Below are 13,218 nucleotides of genomic sequence, written 5' to 3' on the forward strand. Positions count from 1 at the left end.
TAACTCTCTCTCTCTCTCTCTCTCTCTCTGTGTGTGTGTGTGTGTGTGTCTGTCTGTCTGTGAGTTGTGCCAAATAATATAGCTGTACTGCATCAGGCTTTAAGAATGGGAGCAGATGGCAGCATTCATTTAGATTTGTCGGTGACGGGTCAAAAGATGATAAGGACAGCCATGGCGTCTTAGATTTACTTTACCGTTAATCCAGCCCAGTGTCTTTTTTTACCGTTATATTTCAAATTTTGGACCCACGTAAAGAAACCCTCTACTGCCTTTAGACAAGCGACCAAACGCCTTCACCTCCAAATGAATTCCACCCTCAAGTCCGTGGGCGAGAGGGGGAGACTCGTCTTCAATCAAAATGTAAAGCTTACGCAGCTCGCGAGATCCGGCCGACTCGAAGAAGCCGTCAAAATCTTTGATGGAATGACAAGTCGAAACACTGTGACCTATAACTCCATGATCTCGGCGTATGCCAAGAATGGTAGAATAGCCGAAGCGAGGCGTCTCTTCGATCGGATGCCCTTCAGGAACTTGATTTCATGGAACGCCATGATTGCCGGATACTCCCATAATGACTGTGTTCAGGAGGCATTCGAATTGTTCGAAAGAATGCCCAAAAGGGACGTCTTTTCATGGACTTTGATGATTTCTTGTTACGCGCGGAATGGGGAATTGGGTAAGGCAAGGTGCCTCTTTGATCGAATGCCTGGAGAGAAGAGTTCGGTTTGTTATAATGCGATGGTCTCGGGTTATGCGAAGAATAGGAGGTTCGAAGATGCCATCAAGTTATTGAATGAGATGCCGTATCGGGACTTGGTTTCATGGAACTCGGTGCTTGCAGGGTACACGCAGGATGAACAGGTGGGACTGGCTTTGAAGTTTTTTGATGACATGCCAGATAGGGATGTATTCTCATGGAACTTAATGGTTGATGGCTTTGTTCGAATTGGTGATATGGACACAGCGTTGGAGTTTTTTAGAAGGATTCCTTGCCCAAATGTTGTCTCATGGGTGACGATGCTCAATGGTTACTGCAGGAGTGGTCGGATCATTGAGGCTAGAAGGATATTTGATCAAATGCCAGAGAGGAATGTGGTCTCCTGGAATGCAATGATTGCAGGATATGTGCAGAGTTTGCAAATAGAAGAGGCTAGTAGGTTGTTCATGGAGATGCCAGAGAGAAACTCAGTATCCTGGACAACAATGATTAGTGGATTTGTTCGTGTTGGGAAGCTTAAAGATGCGAGGGAACTGCTTGATAGGATGCCTTTTAAAAATGTTGCAGCGCAGACTGCAATGATCAATGGGTATGTTCGGAGTAACAGAATGGATGATGCTCATCAACTTTTTGAGCAAATCAGCACACGAGATGTTGTATGTTGGAATACAATGATCTCTGCCTATGCACAATGTGGAAGAATGGATGAAGCTATGCTATTATTCAAGAAGATGCCAAAAAAGGATGTTGTCTCTTGGAATACTATGACCGCAGGGTATGCTCAAGAAGGGCGAATGGATGAAGCAGTTGGAATTTTCGAACAAATTAGTAAGAGAAATACGGTCTCATGGAATTCTATTATATCTGGATTCACTCAAAATGGGTTCTATACAGAGGCACTTCGGTATTTTGTGTTGATGAGGAAGGAGGGCAAGAAACCTGATTGGTCTACATTTGCATGTGGCCTCAGTGCTTGCGCGAACCTTGCAGCTTTACAAGTCGGGAAGCAACTCCACCAACTTCTCCAGAAAAGTGGACATGTCGATGATTTGTTTGCTGGTAATGCACTGATAGCTATGTATGCCAGGTGCGGAAGGATCTCGAGAGCGAGGCAAATCTTTGATGAGATGGGAGTGGTTGATCTTGTTTCATGGAATTCTTTGATTGCTGCTTATGCCTTGAATGGCTATGGAAGAGAGGCAATCTCACTTTTTCAAGAGATGGAGACCAATGGGGTGAGGCCTGATGAGGTCACCTTTGTGAGTGTTCTATCAGCCTGTAACCATGCAGGAATAGTCGATGAAGGACTAGATTTGTTTAACGCCATAAGCAGAGCCTACTTGATTAAACCTGTGGCTGAGCATTACGCCTGTGTTGTCGACTTGCTTGGCCGAGCAGGGAGATTGGAAGAAGCATTCAAACTCGTGCAGGGAATGCCGATCAAGGCAACTGCTGGTATATGGGGTGCCTTACTTGGAGCTTGCCGGATACATAAGAATCCAGAGCTTGCGAATTTTGCTGCTGAGAAGCTATTTGAACTCGAACCCCACAAGACTTCAAACTATGTGCTGTTGTCAAACATACATGCTGATGCAGGTAGCTGGGACGAGGTTGAAAGAGTGAGGGTTTTGATGAAAGAGAGAGGAGTGCAGAAGCAACGTGGCTGCAGTTGGATTGAAATTAAGAACAAGGTCTGTGCCTTCTCCTCTGATGATTCAACACAGCCAAGAACAGCAGAAGTGTGCACTGTTTTGGAGACATTGAATGCACAGATGAGAAATACAGGGCTTATGGCCGGTTCATGTCAAATAGAATGTGGATGACATTTGGGCTTAAATTCACAAGGATATTATCAATGCTTCTTGTTATTCTTCACCGAGAATGCTATGCTCTTAAATGAATTGAGTCAAAGGGATGAACCGGTCTGAGATCAGTGTGCCTGACTTTTTTTGCAGTTGGGTTCTATATGATCACCATTGAGCTTGTTACCTCTGCAAGCTCCATCCAGAATCACACATGTATATAGAGCTGCATTAAATTGTTTCAAAGATATTCAAGTCTACTCACCATCTAATAGTGAGACCTCAGTGATCAGTTATGTTGATCATTGAAGGAGAAGAATCTGCTGGTTGAAATTTGAGTCAAAGAATCAGAGATGAGAACTACATGTGGGAGATCGGAGAATAACCATAACCATATTCATCCAGCCTTTCCCAACAATTTGGGGGTGGCATGAGATAATCATAAATAATATTGATTTTCTGGAGCACATTTTTTCTGTTTGTAAATATGAGTAGAAATCATTTGAAAAATTAGTCATGTAAAACCTTTATAAATTATTGCACCACAATGAAAGCAGTCCTCTACCTTGAAATTTCATTACCAATCCATTTTTCTAGCATTGAGACCAAGAGATCAAAGTTTTTCGATACAGGAAGAGTAACCTTGTACAATGTTATTTCTATCACCAATCTGTTGCCTCTTCAGACATAAAAAGGGGAATGTCCAGAACATTATCAGGCTAATCTTTTCCAAAGTAATTCTTTATAATCTACATTCTGAATGATGCTGGTTAAGGAGGGTCTTGGTATACAGACATTTAATTCGATGATGAAACTGATTTCAGTTTCTCAATCCTCCACCTCTGTAAACAGTTCTCTAGCAGTTTGGTAGTATTGCACTACCTAAGATCACCTAATATCTTGCATAGTTGCATACTGCACCGCACAAGATCATCTGCATGATTGTGATCTATGATCATCTTCTAGTGCGAGTGAGGCAACTGCCAGTGGCACATTTCCCTTTGTCGGAGAATGGAGAACACAAACTTCTTGTTCCTGTTCAATGTCATAATGGTTTTGCTCTCTGTCCCCATTCAATGTGATCTTCTCTTTGGTGTCTATACCTAAATGTTTCTTTTTTCATCAAATTCCTCCAGCTTGCAACATATCAAATACATCTTCTGAACACTCCTGGGCTTCAACCCAACTTCTTAGTTAACTTTGCCCCAGTAAATGTCATAATGGTTTTGCTGTCTGTCCCTGTGCAATGTGATCTTCTCTTTGGTGTATATACCTAAATGTTTCTTTATTCATCAAAATCCTCCAACTTGCAACATGTTAAATATATCTTCTGAATACTCCTGGGCTTCAATCCAACTTCTTCCAGGCTCCTTTTGCAGCCCTTGATCTTTCATCATAGCACGAAAGCGAGCCTTTGTATCCCACACACCCATGGAAGCATGAATACAAGATAATATGACGTAAGGGGAAGGCTCTTCTGGTCTCATCTGCAATATCTTTTTTGCCGCAAAGTTTGCAAGCTCTACATTTCCATGGACCTTGCATGATGCAAGCAAGGCTTCCCAAACCAACTGGTCTGGCTCCCAGGGCATCGCATCAATGAACTCCATGGCATCATGAAGCCTACCAGCACGGCCGAATAGGTCAACCATACAGGCATAGTGCTCCATTATGGGTTCCAATCCATACTCTGAGCTCATAAGTTCGAAGTACCTACAACCCTCAGCAATTAGGCCCACTCGACTGCAAGAGACTAATAGTCCAGTGAAAGTATAGCCATTGGGTCGAACACCTTCTTTCTGCATTTGGTTGAACAGTTCTAGAGCCTCTGTCTCATAACCATGCTGTGAATAACCTGCAATTAGGGCATTCCAAGAGACAATATCTCTATTTGTCATGGAGTTGAAAACTCTTTTTGCCACTTCAATTCTTCCACACTTGGCATACATTGTTATAAGAGAATTCTCCACAGAGAGGTTGTCAACAATCTCCATTTTCACAATCCTTGAGTGTATCTGCTGACCCACCGAAAGGCTCACTGTTGTAGAACATGCCCGTATGGCACTGGTGATGCAAAAGATGGGTGGGCTCAGTCCTTCCTGAAGCATTTGCCTAAACAACAGGAGGGCTTCTTCCCCATAACCATTCTGACTATAGCATGTCAATATTGCTGACCAAGAGATCATATCCTTATCCCCCATCAACTGAAACACTCTCTGGGCCTTTCTAATTTCACCGCATCTTCCATATAGTGTGATTAAAGCATTGCAAACTGATACATCTGATGTGAAACCTTTCCTCAGAGCATGACAATGGATCTCTTTTCCCATTCCTAATTCCTCCAGCATTGAACAAGCACCAATTACACTTGCGAACACAAATACATCCATCATAAACTTCTCCTCTATCATCTTACAGAACACATTGATTGCCTCTACATTAAATCCATTCTGCATGTAAGCCACTAGCAGCGAAGTTCGTGAAACCACATCATGGTTTATTCTGTCAGAGAGTCTAATAACTTCATCCGTTCCCCCACACCTCCCATACATTGCAATCAGAGCACTTCCCATAAGATCATCCACTTCAATCCCAAGCTTCACCATGCATCCATGTGCCTGCTTTGCTTGGCTTAGCTTCATAGGTTCATTGAAAGTCTTGACCAGACTAGCAAATGTCATGCCAACTGGCTGAATCCCCCTGCAGATCATGTCCTTGAAAAGCTTGAATGCATAATCCCATAATTGATGCTGCCCGCCATTGGCTAAGGAAGTGATCATAGCAGTCCAAGACACTACATCCTTATTTGGAGTCTGATCAAAGACGTTCCATGATTCTTTGACCTTCCCGCACTTGGAATACATGTCAATCAGTGCACCTGCCACAAATGTATCAGACTCGACTCCGAATTTAATTATGTCACAGTGGATTTGGACCCCTGTTCCTAAGTCATTAGCACGAGCACAACCCGTGACAATGCTGCCAAAAGTGAATTTGTTTGGGAGGAGACCATCTCCGTCCTCGCTCTCCGGAATTCTGCTACCTAGCATTTCTCTGAGCAGAAAGATGGCATCCTTGAGATTACCTATTTGAGCAAAGCCAGAAATCATCATAGACCAAGTGACAACATTCCTTTGGGGCATTACGTCGAACAGCTTGCGAGCATCGACGATCATCGATCGTGAAACATATGCATGGAGAAGGTTGTTGGAGAGGAAAGTGGAGCACAGGCAGCCCAGCTTATGAAAGAGGCCATGGACGGCTCTTGGGTCGATGGCCCGGCATTTGAGATAGGAGGAAAGCTTGTCTGGAAGACTGGGTGGTGGGGTGGACTCCATTGGATCAATGGGTTTGTGGAAAAGATGCCATCAGTTTCTTTTCATGGTTGAAACTGAAGTATGGCTTCTGGATTTGGTTGCAATTATGCTGATGGATTGGAGTGTGCTGGGACTGAGAAGATAGAGAGAGAGAGAGAGAGGGGCATTGGTGAGTTTAAAGTTGTCTCGGATGTGATCTAAGGCATTGGATTGCTTGCAACATTCTAAGGCAATAAATTTGGCATGGGTTTAGCATTGAACTTGGAAGAAGGGCCCATGCAAGAGAAGGAATCCCATGGATAATCCAGTATAGTGGCTTGGGACTTTCTGGTGATCATAAGAAGTTTAAAAGCAGTTATTAACTACCAAGGTTGTAGCACAGATGAAACAGAGCTTTGTTTCTACTGGTGTGGTTTAGGTTCGAAACGCGCGCCGCCTGGACGCGCTCCGTGAGAGCGTTTCTGGTCTGCTGGTATGGTGGTGCTGGGGTGACGTACTTACACGTGAGTAACCATGGATTGGAGAAAGTATGAGTATATTATCTTTCCTCCCCCCATTTTTTTAGCAAAAAAAAAAAAGCAGTTATTATACATGGATGTTGGGAGGTCAAACATGCTGCTAATTGGATATGGGAGCAGTGCTGGGTAGATAAATATAGTGATCTCTTCTTTTCTAATTTTCCTTGAGAGCTTTTAATTGTCTTGCTTGATGATCTCTCTATCCTTGTATGGGCTTGGCCTACTATTTTTTGCAAGAAGGCATTCATATTATGTTTACCAATCTCTAAAATCTTTTTTAGTTTCTTTTTAAAAAATAAACTAAAAAAGTATCAATTAGTGGCTAATTGATGCTTTTTAAACTTTTTTGACCTAAGTGTAACTGATCCAAACTTCAAGAGGTGTCGTCGTATTTTTTTTTAATACTGGCCAAATCATTTTACTTACAACTCATATAGGTTGCAAGTATATCTAAACAACAAATATGACAATAAGTCATATGTAAGTAGGGCTGCAAATGGGTCGGATCAGGTCGGGTCCTGAGTGACCCCGATCCGATCCGGTTTTTTTTTTTTCGGATCCTAATTTTGGACCTAAATTCGATCTGGTTGAAATTCGGATCGGGTCGGGTCGGGTCTATGCCTATAAATTTTGACCAGACGAGTCATTTGGGTCGGATCCGAGTCGGATCCGGGTCTATGTATTTTTATATTCAAAGTTTCACTATATAATAGTAAGAAACTGACCCAAAAAAATGGGTTGGGTCGGATCTGGATCCGGATCTATGTATTTTTATATTCAAAGTTCCACCATAGAATAGTAAAAAACTGACCCAAAAAAAATATGTCGGGTCAGATCTGGGTCAAAATTGGATGGACCCGACTCGACCTGAAAAATAGAATGGGTCCAAATTTAGAATCCGACCCAGCTCCGCGGGTCCTAAAATTCGAGTTGAGTCGACCCGACCCGACCCAACTCATTTACAGCCCTATATATAAGTTTCTTGACACTAATATTAGAGTCATTAGATAGTCTCCTCTAATTAAAATTATCATCTTTCTATATTTTCCTTTTCTAAGTCTTATATAAGTATTGTAGGTTGCACTCTTCTTCTTCTCCTTTCCTCCTCCTTTCTGCTTTCTCTCTCTAGGTTGAGAACGTTAAATTCTAATTTGTGGCAACACATGAGAATGATGTGCAATATCTAAGGTGCAATTATGTTTGCCAATCACAGTCATCCATGTGTGGTGCCCACGACTAAACAACAGCCATCGAAATATCCACTTAAGAGGGTTGTTTGTATGCACTATGGTAGGCCATAAGGATCTGAATCGGACGGTATAGAACATATCGTACAGTACTGATTCGATATCGGTATTCAATATAGGTGGCATACCAATGCTCGGTATGCCAAAAAAAATTTCTACCGTACTGATATTATATTAATATAGTAACGATACGAAGTTCGATATCGAGACAATGAATCTTGACGTGCAGTAGCTGAGTAGCATTACTCGGTGCTCCTACATGAGACTGGATGCTTTGAAGCCTTTCACTCTAGGCTACAAAGGCACAAACTTTGGGTGGGTGGTCGTTTTGGTCTCACGTATAACCCTCCGACCTTGAACGCATGAGGATGCATGGCAAGCCTAGAGCACTTCATGATGAAACGTGCGGTCCATTTCACACGTGTAAACTTCTAATCGTGGGGTTCTTGTTTGCCGAATTCGGCTGCTGCCCGTCACCGGGACGGTGAAGGCGGAGTAACCTAGGTTTGAGAGGACTCGTATCAGCATCGGTTTCATCGCAATCGCCAAACCGCCCACAATCAGTCCAACTTCAAATCGTTGATAACCCTTCTAGCCTCGATGTCGTCGTCCATGTCATTCTATTCGTTATTCTCCTTCGATCCATTATAGGGTTTTAATCCTCTATTTCTCATCGTTCGAACAGTAATAATGTTTCAGAAATCGCTCGCCAATCCCTTGGTTTCGCCGATTCCAATCTGTTCTCCGAAGCCGAGATCCCAGAATTCCCCCAGATCTGCCTTTATTGTTCGATCTAATGCCGTGGATTCTTCGAAGAATTTGTTCGAGTCCCCGGCGATCTCGAAGGGGCCTGGGGGCCCGTATCCGGGAGGAATGGGACTGCACACGGGACGGGATCCGAGCGTGAGGAAGCCGGAGTGGTTGCGGCAGAGGGCGCCGCAAGGTGAGAAGTTTGCGAAGCTTCAAGAGTCTCTCTCCAAGTTGAAGCTGAATACTGTTTGCGTGGAAGCCCAATGCCCCAACATTGGAGAGGTCAAATGTTCTTTTTCCATTGATTTCTACCCCAAAATGCGCTTTTTTCTCTCTTTGTTGTGTGTTTGCTAGTTTTGGAATTAGGTCATGAATGGAGGTTTATGAGCTTCTGCTATTTTATTATCTGTAAACATATGTCTGTTCTTTAATTAGACTTTGGTGAATATGATAGATGTTTTTGACTTTAAGCCTTTTCTAATTCAGGAAAAATGGTACTTTATTGATGTTTTCATCTTCTTTTTGTAACTTCTATAGCTTTCTGTGGTGGCTAAAATGTTTGATTTGGTTTTTATTTAGGGCAGTTATGTTTTTTTTTTTTGCCCTTCTTTTGTACTTGTTTCAAGATATTGTTGTAGATGCTTGAGTAGTTCTTATTCACGGCAAGTTTAGAATTTCAGTGACTTAAACAAAGTGGAAGTGAAGGTATTGAGTAGACGGGATAAATGAAAGATATGCCTTGTTCTTTGATATGCTCTCGGTCCATCGTTTGTTCTTCGTTGATTAAAATTATTGCCATTGTAATGTTTCATGTTTATTTTCAAATACTTCACTAGAAATTTCCTTCTTTAATTTTATGAGCTTTTTTTTTGTTTCATGTTGTAAAGTTTTGTGGTCTTCTGTCATGGCTAGAAGGAGCAGGTGGGTTTTTCTTTCCTTTTCCTCCTTCATTATAAGAGTCTAATTGTAGCAATGTTGTGGAATAAAGAAGAATGCTTGTATCAAGCATGTATGTATTTTCTTGAATGCACTCCTTTTGCATGTGTGTATGTGTTTTTTAAAGTTACATGGAATCTGTTAGAAATAATATGCTTGACAAGCTGGCTCATCATGATTTGCTTTCTTTTGGGTGCAGTGTTGGAATGGAGGAGGAGGAGCAGGAGGAGAAGGGGATGGTATTGCAACTGCAACTATCATGCTTCTAGGGGATACCTGCACCCGTGGATGTAGATTTTGTGCTGTGAAAACAAGCAGAAACCCACCACCACCAGATGCTATGGAACCTGAAAACACAGCTAGGGCAATTGCAAGTTGGGGGTAGGCTTTTCTCTTCATGCTGAGATTATAGTCTTGCAGTAATTTAAAATTTGCTGATGTAAAATCGGTGCTTAAGAATCTAAGTTGTCTCTTGAGTGTTTGAACATCTTATAGCAACTGATTAAAGTGCTGTCCCCCTTAATACATTTTTGAAAAATAAGGTGCAATAAAAGTTGATGTACAAGGTTTCAGTTTCCAGATTTGTACCTGACCAAGTTTCATTAAAAAAAAAAACAGTTGCTTATAGAATTTTCAACAACTTGCTTTCTCTTTGTGTTTTTGGCAGTGTGGAATATATTGTATTGACTAGTGTTGATCGTGATGACCTTCCTGATGGTGGAAGTGGCCACTTTGCTAAGACAGTCAAAGCCATTAAGGTTCATTAACATACCTCAGTACCTCTTTCTTAATTAAGAAAAATAACTTTAATTTTTTTTGCATAGTTACTGCTAGGTTCGTAATGCATTCCTCCTATACAGATGATGCATGATGAGGTGAAGTTCCAATAGGTATCTGGGTTTTCTACAATTCATTTTACTGAAATGCTAGTTGGTTATTGTGCAGAACCTAAAGCCTGAAATTTTGGTCGAATGTTTAACTTCTGACTTTCGAGGCGATCTAGAGGCTGTGTCAACTTTGGTAAATTCTGGGCTAGACGTATTTGCCCACAACATTGAAACTGTTAGGCGCCTGCAGAGAATTGTTAGAGATCCTCGAGCAGGGTAAGAAGCACTCATGTTTCTACTATTAGGAATCATTATTTTTTTGGTTGAACTTCCAAAGTGCTTTGTTATGAAATAGTATCTAATTTTTATTGAAGTCTTCTATAAATAATCTAATATTTTTCATCTAATGTAGATGTTAACTTGTCTATACATTGTCTTGGATGAATCATCCTTTTCTCATGTGGTTAACCTTTTGATAGATAATTGAGAAATCTAAATTTTTTACCGTTGTCTCTGCCATATCCCCTTCCATTCTTCATAAAACTAATTAAAGTCAAATTTGTTGTCAACTCCTGCAGCTCGCCATTATGTGTCTACTTACCTATGGATTTCCCTCCATCTAATCTACCTCAGGAAAGCTACATTGGGTCCAACAAGAAATTTAAGCAAATGATGCAAACATGGGCAAAGTTCTCTTAACTTAGTAGTCTAAACAATCTTGTAGTCATTTCAAAAAGTAGTTCCCTTGATTAACGTCCACTAAATTTGCAAGCAACGGTTTTGCTACCAAAGTCAAGAACTGGTGTCAGCCTCGATCCCTTTCATAGTTTGAGTTATTCAAAGAAGACACACTGAAACTTTTTGTCTACCTGCATTCCCTAAAATGTAGGCTTTCACTCGATTTCTCTACTTTCTATCTTTTTGGAAATAACAGGACTATAAAACCATCCAAAACATCCTTCAAGACTATCATATCTTCTGCAAAGCACTTAATCAAGTAACATGGACTGGCTGAACTTGGTTGCAGACTTGAACAGCTTCCTCTTGACTAGTTTTAAGGATTATGACGTGAGTTCTTGTAAATGTTACAAATTCATGCTTTATTTCTCGGAATTGCAATTCAAACTGCAGATCTTTCTTAAGACATACCATGCAGAAGGCTTCTGATTTTGAAGACATGGCACTAATTGTTGTAGTAAAAGATTGAATGGAATGGATCTATTGCCTTTAAAGTGGAAGATCAGGTCAAAGTGTCCCGGGAACTTTGATTTTACTGGGATCGATTTTTGCCCACTATATGTCAACTCACTGGTGACAGCTACGGTGGTTCTTTTCCCAGGATTTAATTTCTATTTTTAGTTTCTTTTCCCGGAGGTTCTACTTCCCACCCCCCCAACCCCGCCCAACCTAAAATAAAAAACCAACAAATGCATCAGAACAGATTCTTGTCATGGATCCTTTCTTTTATATATACTAGAGTATGACACGAGCAATGCTGAGACAGGAGCTTCACAAATGTTCCATTCCAGAATTTGTGTTATATAGTAGATTAGATATTCTAATAGCATTGACTATGTCATTGTTTCTGGGGCAGGTATGAGCAGAGCTTGTCTGTTCTGAAGCATGCAAAGCTTTGCAAGGAAGGGATGATTACAAAGTCCTCTATAATGCTAGGACTTGGAGAATCAGATGAGGAGGTTCAGGAAGCTATGGCTGATTTAAGGGCCATTGGTGTTGATATTCTGACTTTAGGACAGTATTTGCAGGTTAGATAGCAAGCAAGCAGTTCATTTCAATCAAGTTTTTTGTTCCTTTAATTAGCTGTTGTAAATGCTGAGAGCTTTTGCAGCCTACACCCTTGCACCTGACTGTCAAAGAATATGTGACTCCTGAGAAGTTTGCTTTCTGGAAGGATTATGGGGAATCTGTTGGTTTCCGTTATGTTGCCAGTGGACCAATGGTAAACCAATTCATACTTCATATTAGTTGGCTTGCTCCTTTTTTTTTTTAAGGGAAAAATTGGGTACCTTATATCTGTCAGAAAATTTATGCTCTGACTCATTCTTTTAACTAATGAACAAGTAATCATCTCGATGTACTCTTTTGAAGGTTAAAGTGAGCTGTTCAAAACAATAAAATCATTAACTAGTTGTTCATCTGTAACCATCTAGTTGTTTGATGCTTTTAGCACCTGAAATTATTTGCCCTTCTGAGTGACATGATTCGGTCTCAATGTCATCCATCATCTTTGGTGAACCCTTTTTACCCTGCCAAAGGGATAATGCAATAATTTCACTACACTGTGATTTCTTAATGCACTATATCTCTTAAAACTATTGATCTTCTCATCTTCAATTGTAACCTGCATGGAAACAAGTTTCAGTTCGTTCTTTCAAGTTCCTGTTTTTGCTTAAGAAACTTGGACTCCTTTGTTGGTAATTCTAGGTTCGGTCTTCCTATAGAGCAGGCGAGCTGTTTGTTCAAAAGTTGGCGAGAGGTAACAAGACAAAGGATGTACCCTGTGAATCTTAATCAGCACAGATGGCTGCTAGATTTTTGAGTGACAACTTCACATTGACATCCATGGCCTCGCAAATTACATCAGAAAACAATGCACTGGAGACTAGTAATGATGGATGCTAATCCACTAAAACAGTCTTGGTGGCAAGTAAGAGCTGTTGGAAGGTACTTAAATATGTTCAATTCTAGAGACCGCCTTTGGTTGATGGAAGAAAAACATGTTCATTTTTGTAGTGTACCATATAATACACAGCATGTGGAATTACAAAACTTATTCGAGTTTTTGTTCTTTGTCTTGATGCAAATTGTTTGGCTCTCTTAGCTGGCTTTAGTCAGAGAAAGTGAGAAAAGTGAGATGGAGGTTCTTGGGAGTTGAGATTATTGAATTGCTTAAATTCTCTTATTGTGTTTTTAAGCCACATTATTCCAGCAAAATGAGGTGAAATACCAATTCTTTTATTTAAATAATTGCAATTGTGGCATATTGTTTAAATTGAATCAGAATAAACATTTAGAATTGGGAGAGCTTGAGACATGGCCACATTCATTTCAAATTCAGTTTGCTATTTTGTAATGGTTGATA

The 13,218-nt window shown here is 40.8% G+C and overlaps 2 protein-coding genes and 1 pseudogene across 3 annotated transcripts; 2 read left to right on the plus strand and 1 right to left on the minus strand.

Moving 5' to 3' along the window:
• Positions 1 to 186: 186 nt before the first annotated feature.
• On the plus strand, positions 187 to 3,108 carry LOC103709820 (uncharacterized). The gene has a single exon (XM_008795327.6). The coding sequence runs from the start codon at positions 304 to 306 to the stop codon at positions 2,539 to 2,541; it is 2,238 nt and encodes a 745-aa protein (XP_008793549.3). The 5' UTR covers positions 187 to 303; the 3' UTR covers positions 2,542 to 3,108.
• LOC103709851 (pentatricopeptide repeat-containing protein At3g53360, mitochondrial pseudogene) lies at positions 3,055 to 6,195 on the minus strand (annotated as a pseudogene). The gene has a single exon (XR_015976029.1). The product of XR_015976029.1 is annotated as a pentatricopeptide repeat-containing protein At3g53360, mitochondrial pseudogene (transcript).
• A 1,699-nt stretch (positions 6,196 to 7,894) lies between these two features.
• Positions 7,895 to 13,100, plus strand: LOC103709819 (Radical SAM superfamily protein). The gene is made up of 7 exons (XM_008795325.4): positions 7,895 to 8,634; positions 9,488 to 9,669; positions 9,956 to 10,046; positions 10,234 to 10,391; positions 11,710 to 11,881; positions 11,965 to 12,075; positions 12,561 to 13,100. Exons 1-7 carry the CDS (start codon positions 8,293 to 8,295, stop codon positions 12,645 to 12,647), a joined length of 1,143 nt encoding a protein of 380 aa, XP_008793547.3. The 5' UTR covers positions 7,895 to 8,292; the 3' UTR covers positions 12,648 to 13,100.
• The last annotated feature ends 118 nt before the right edge of the window (positions 13,101 to 13,218 follow it).

The sequence above is a fragment of the Phoenix dactylifera genome, chromosome 1 (genome assembly GCF_051530095.1).
Source record: "Phoenix dactylifera cultivar Ajwa chromosome 1, Ajwa_hap1_PhDact_Kaust_v1.1, whole genome shotgun sequence".
NCBI lineage: Eukaryota > Viridiplantae > Streptophyta > Magnoliopsida > Arecales > Arecaceae > Phoenix > Phoenix dactylifera.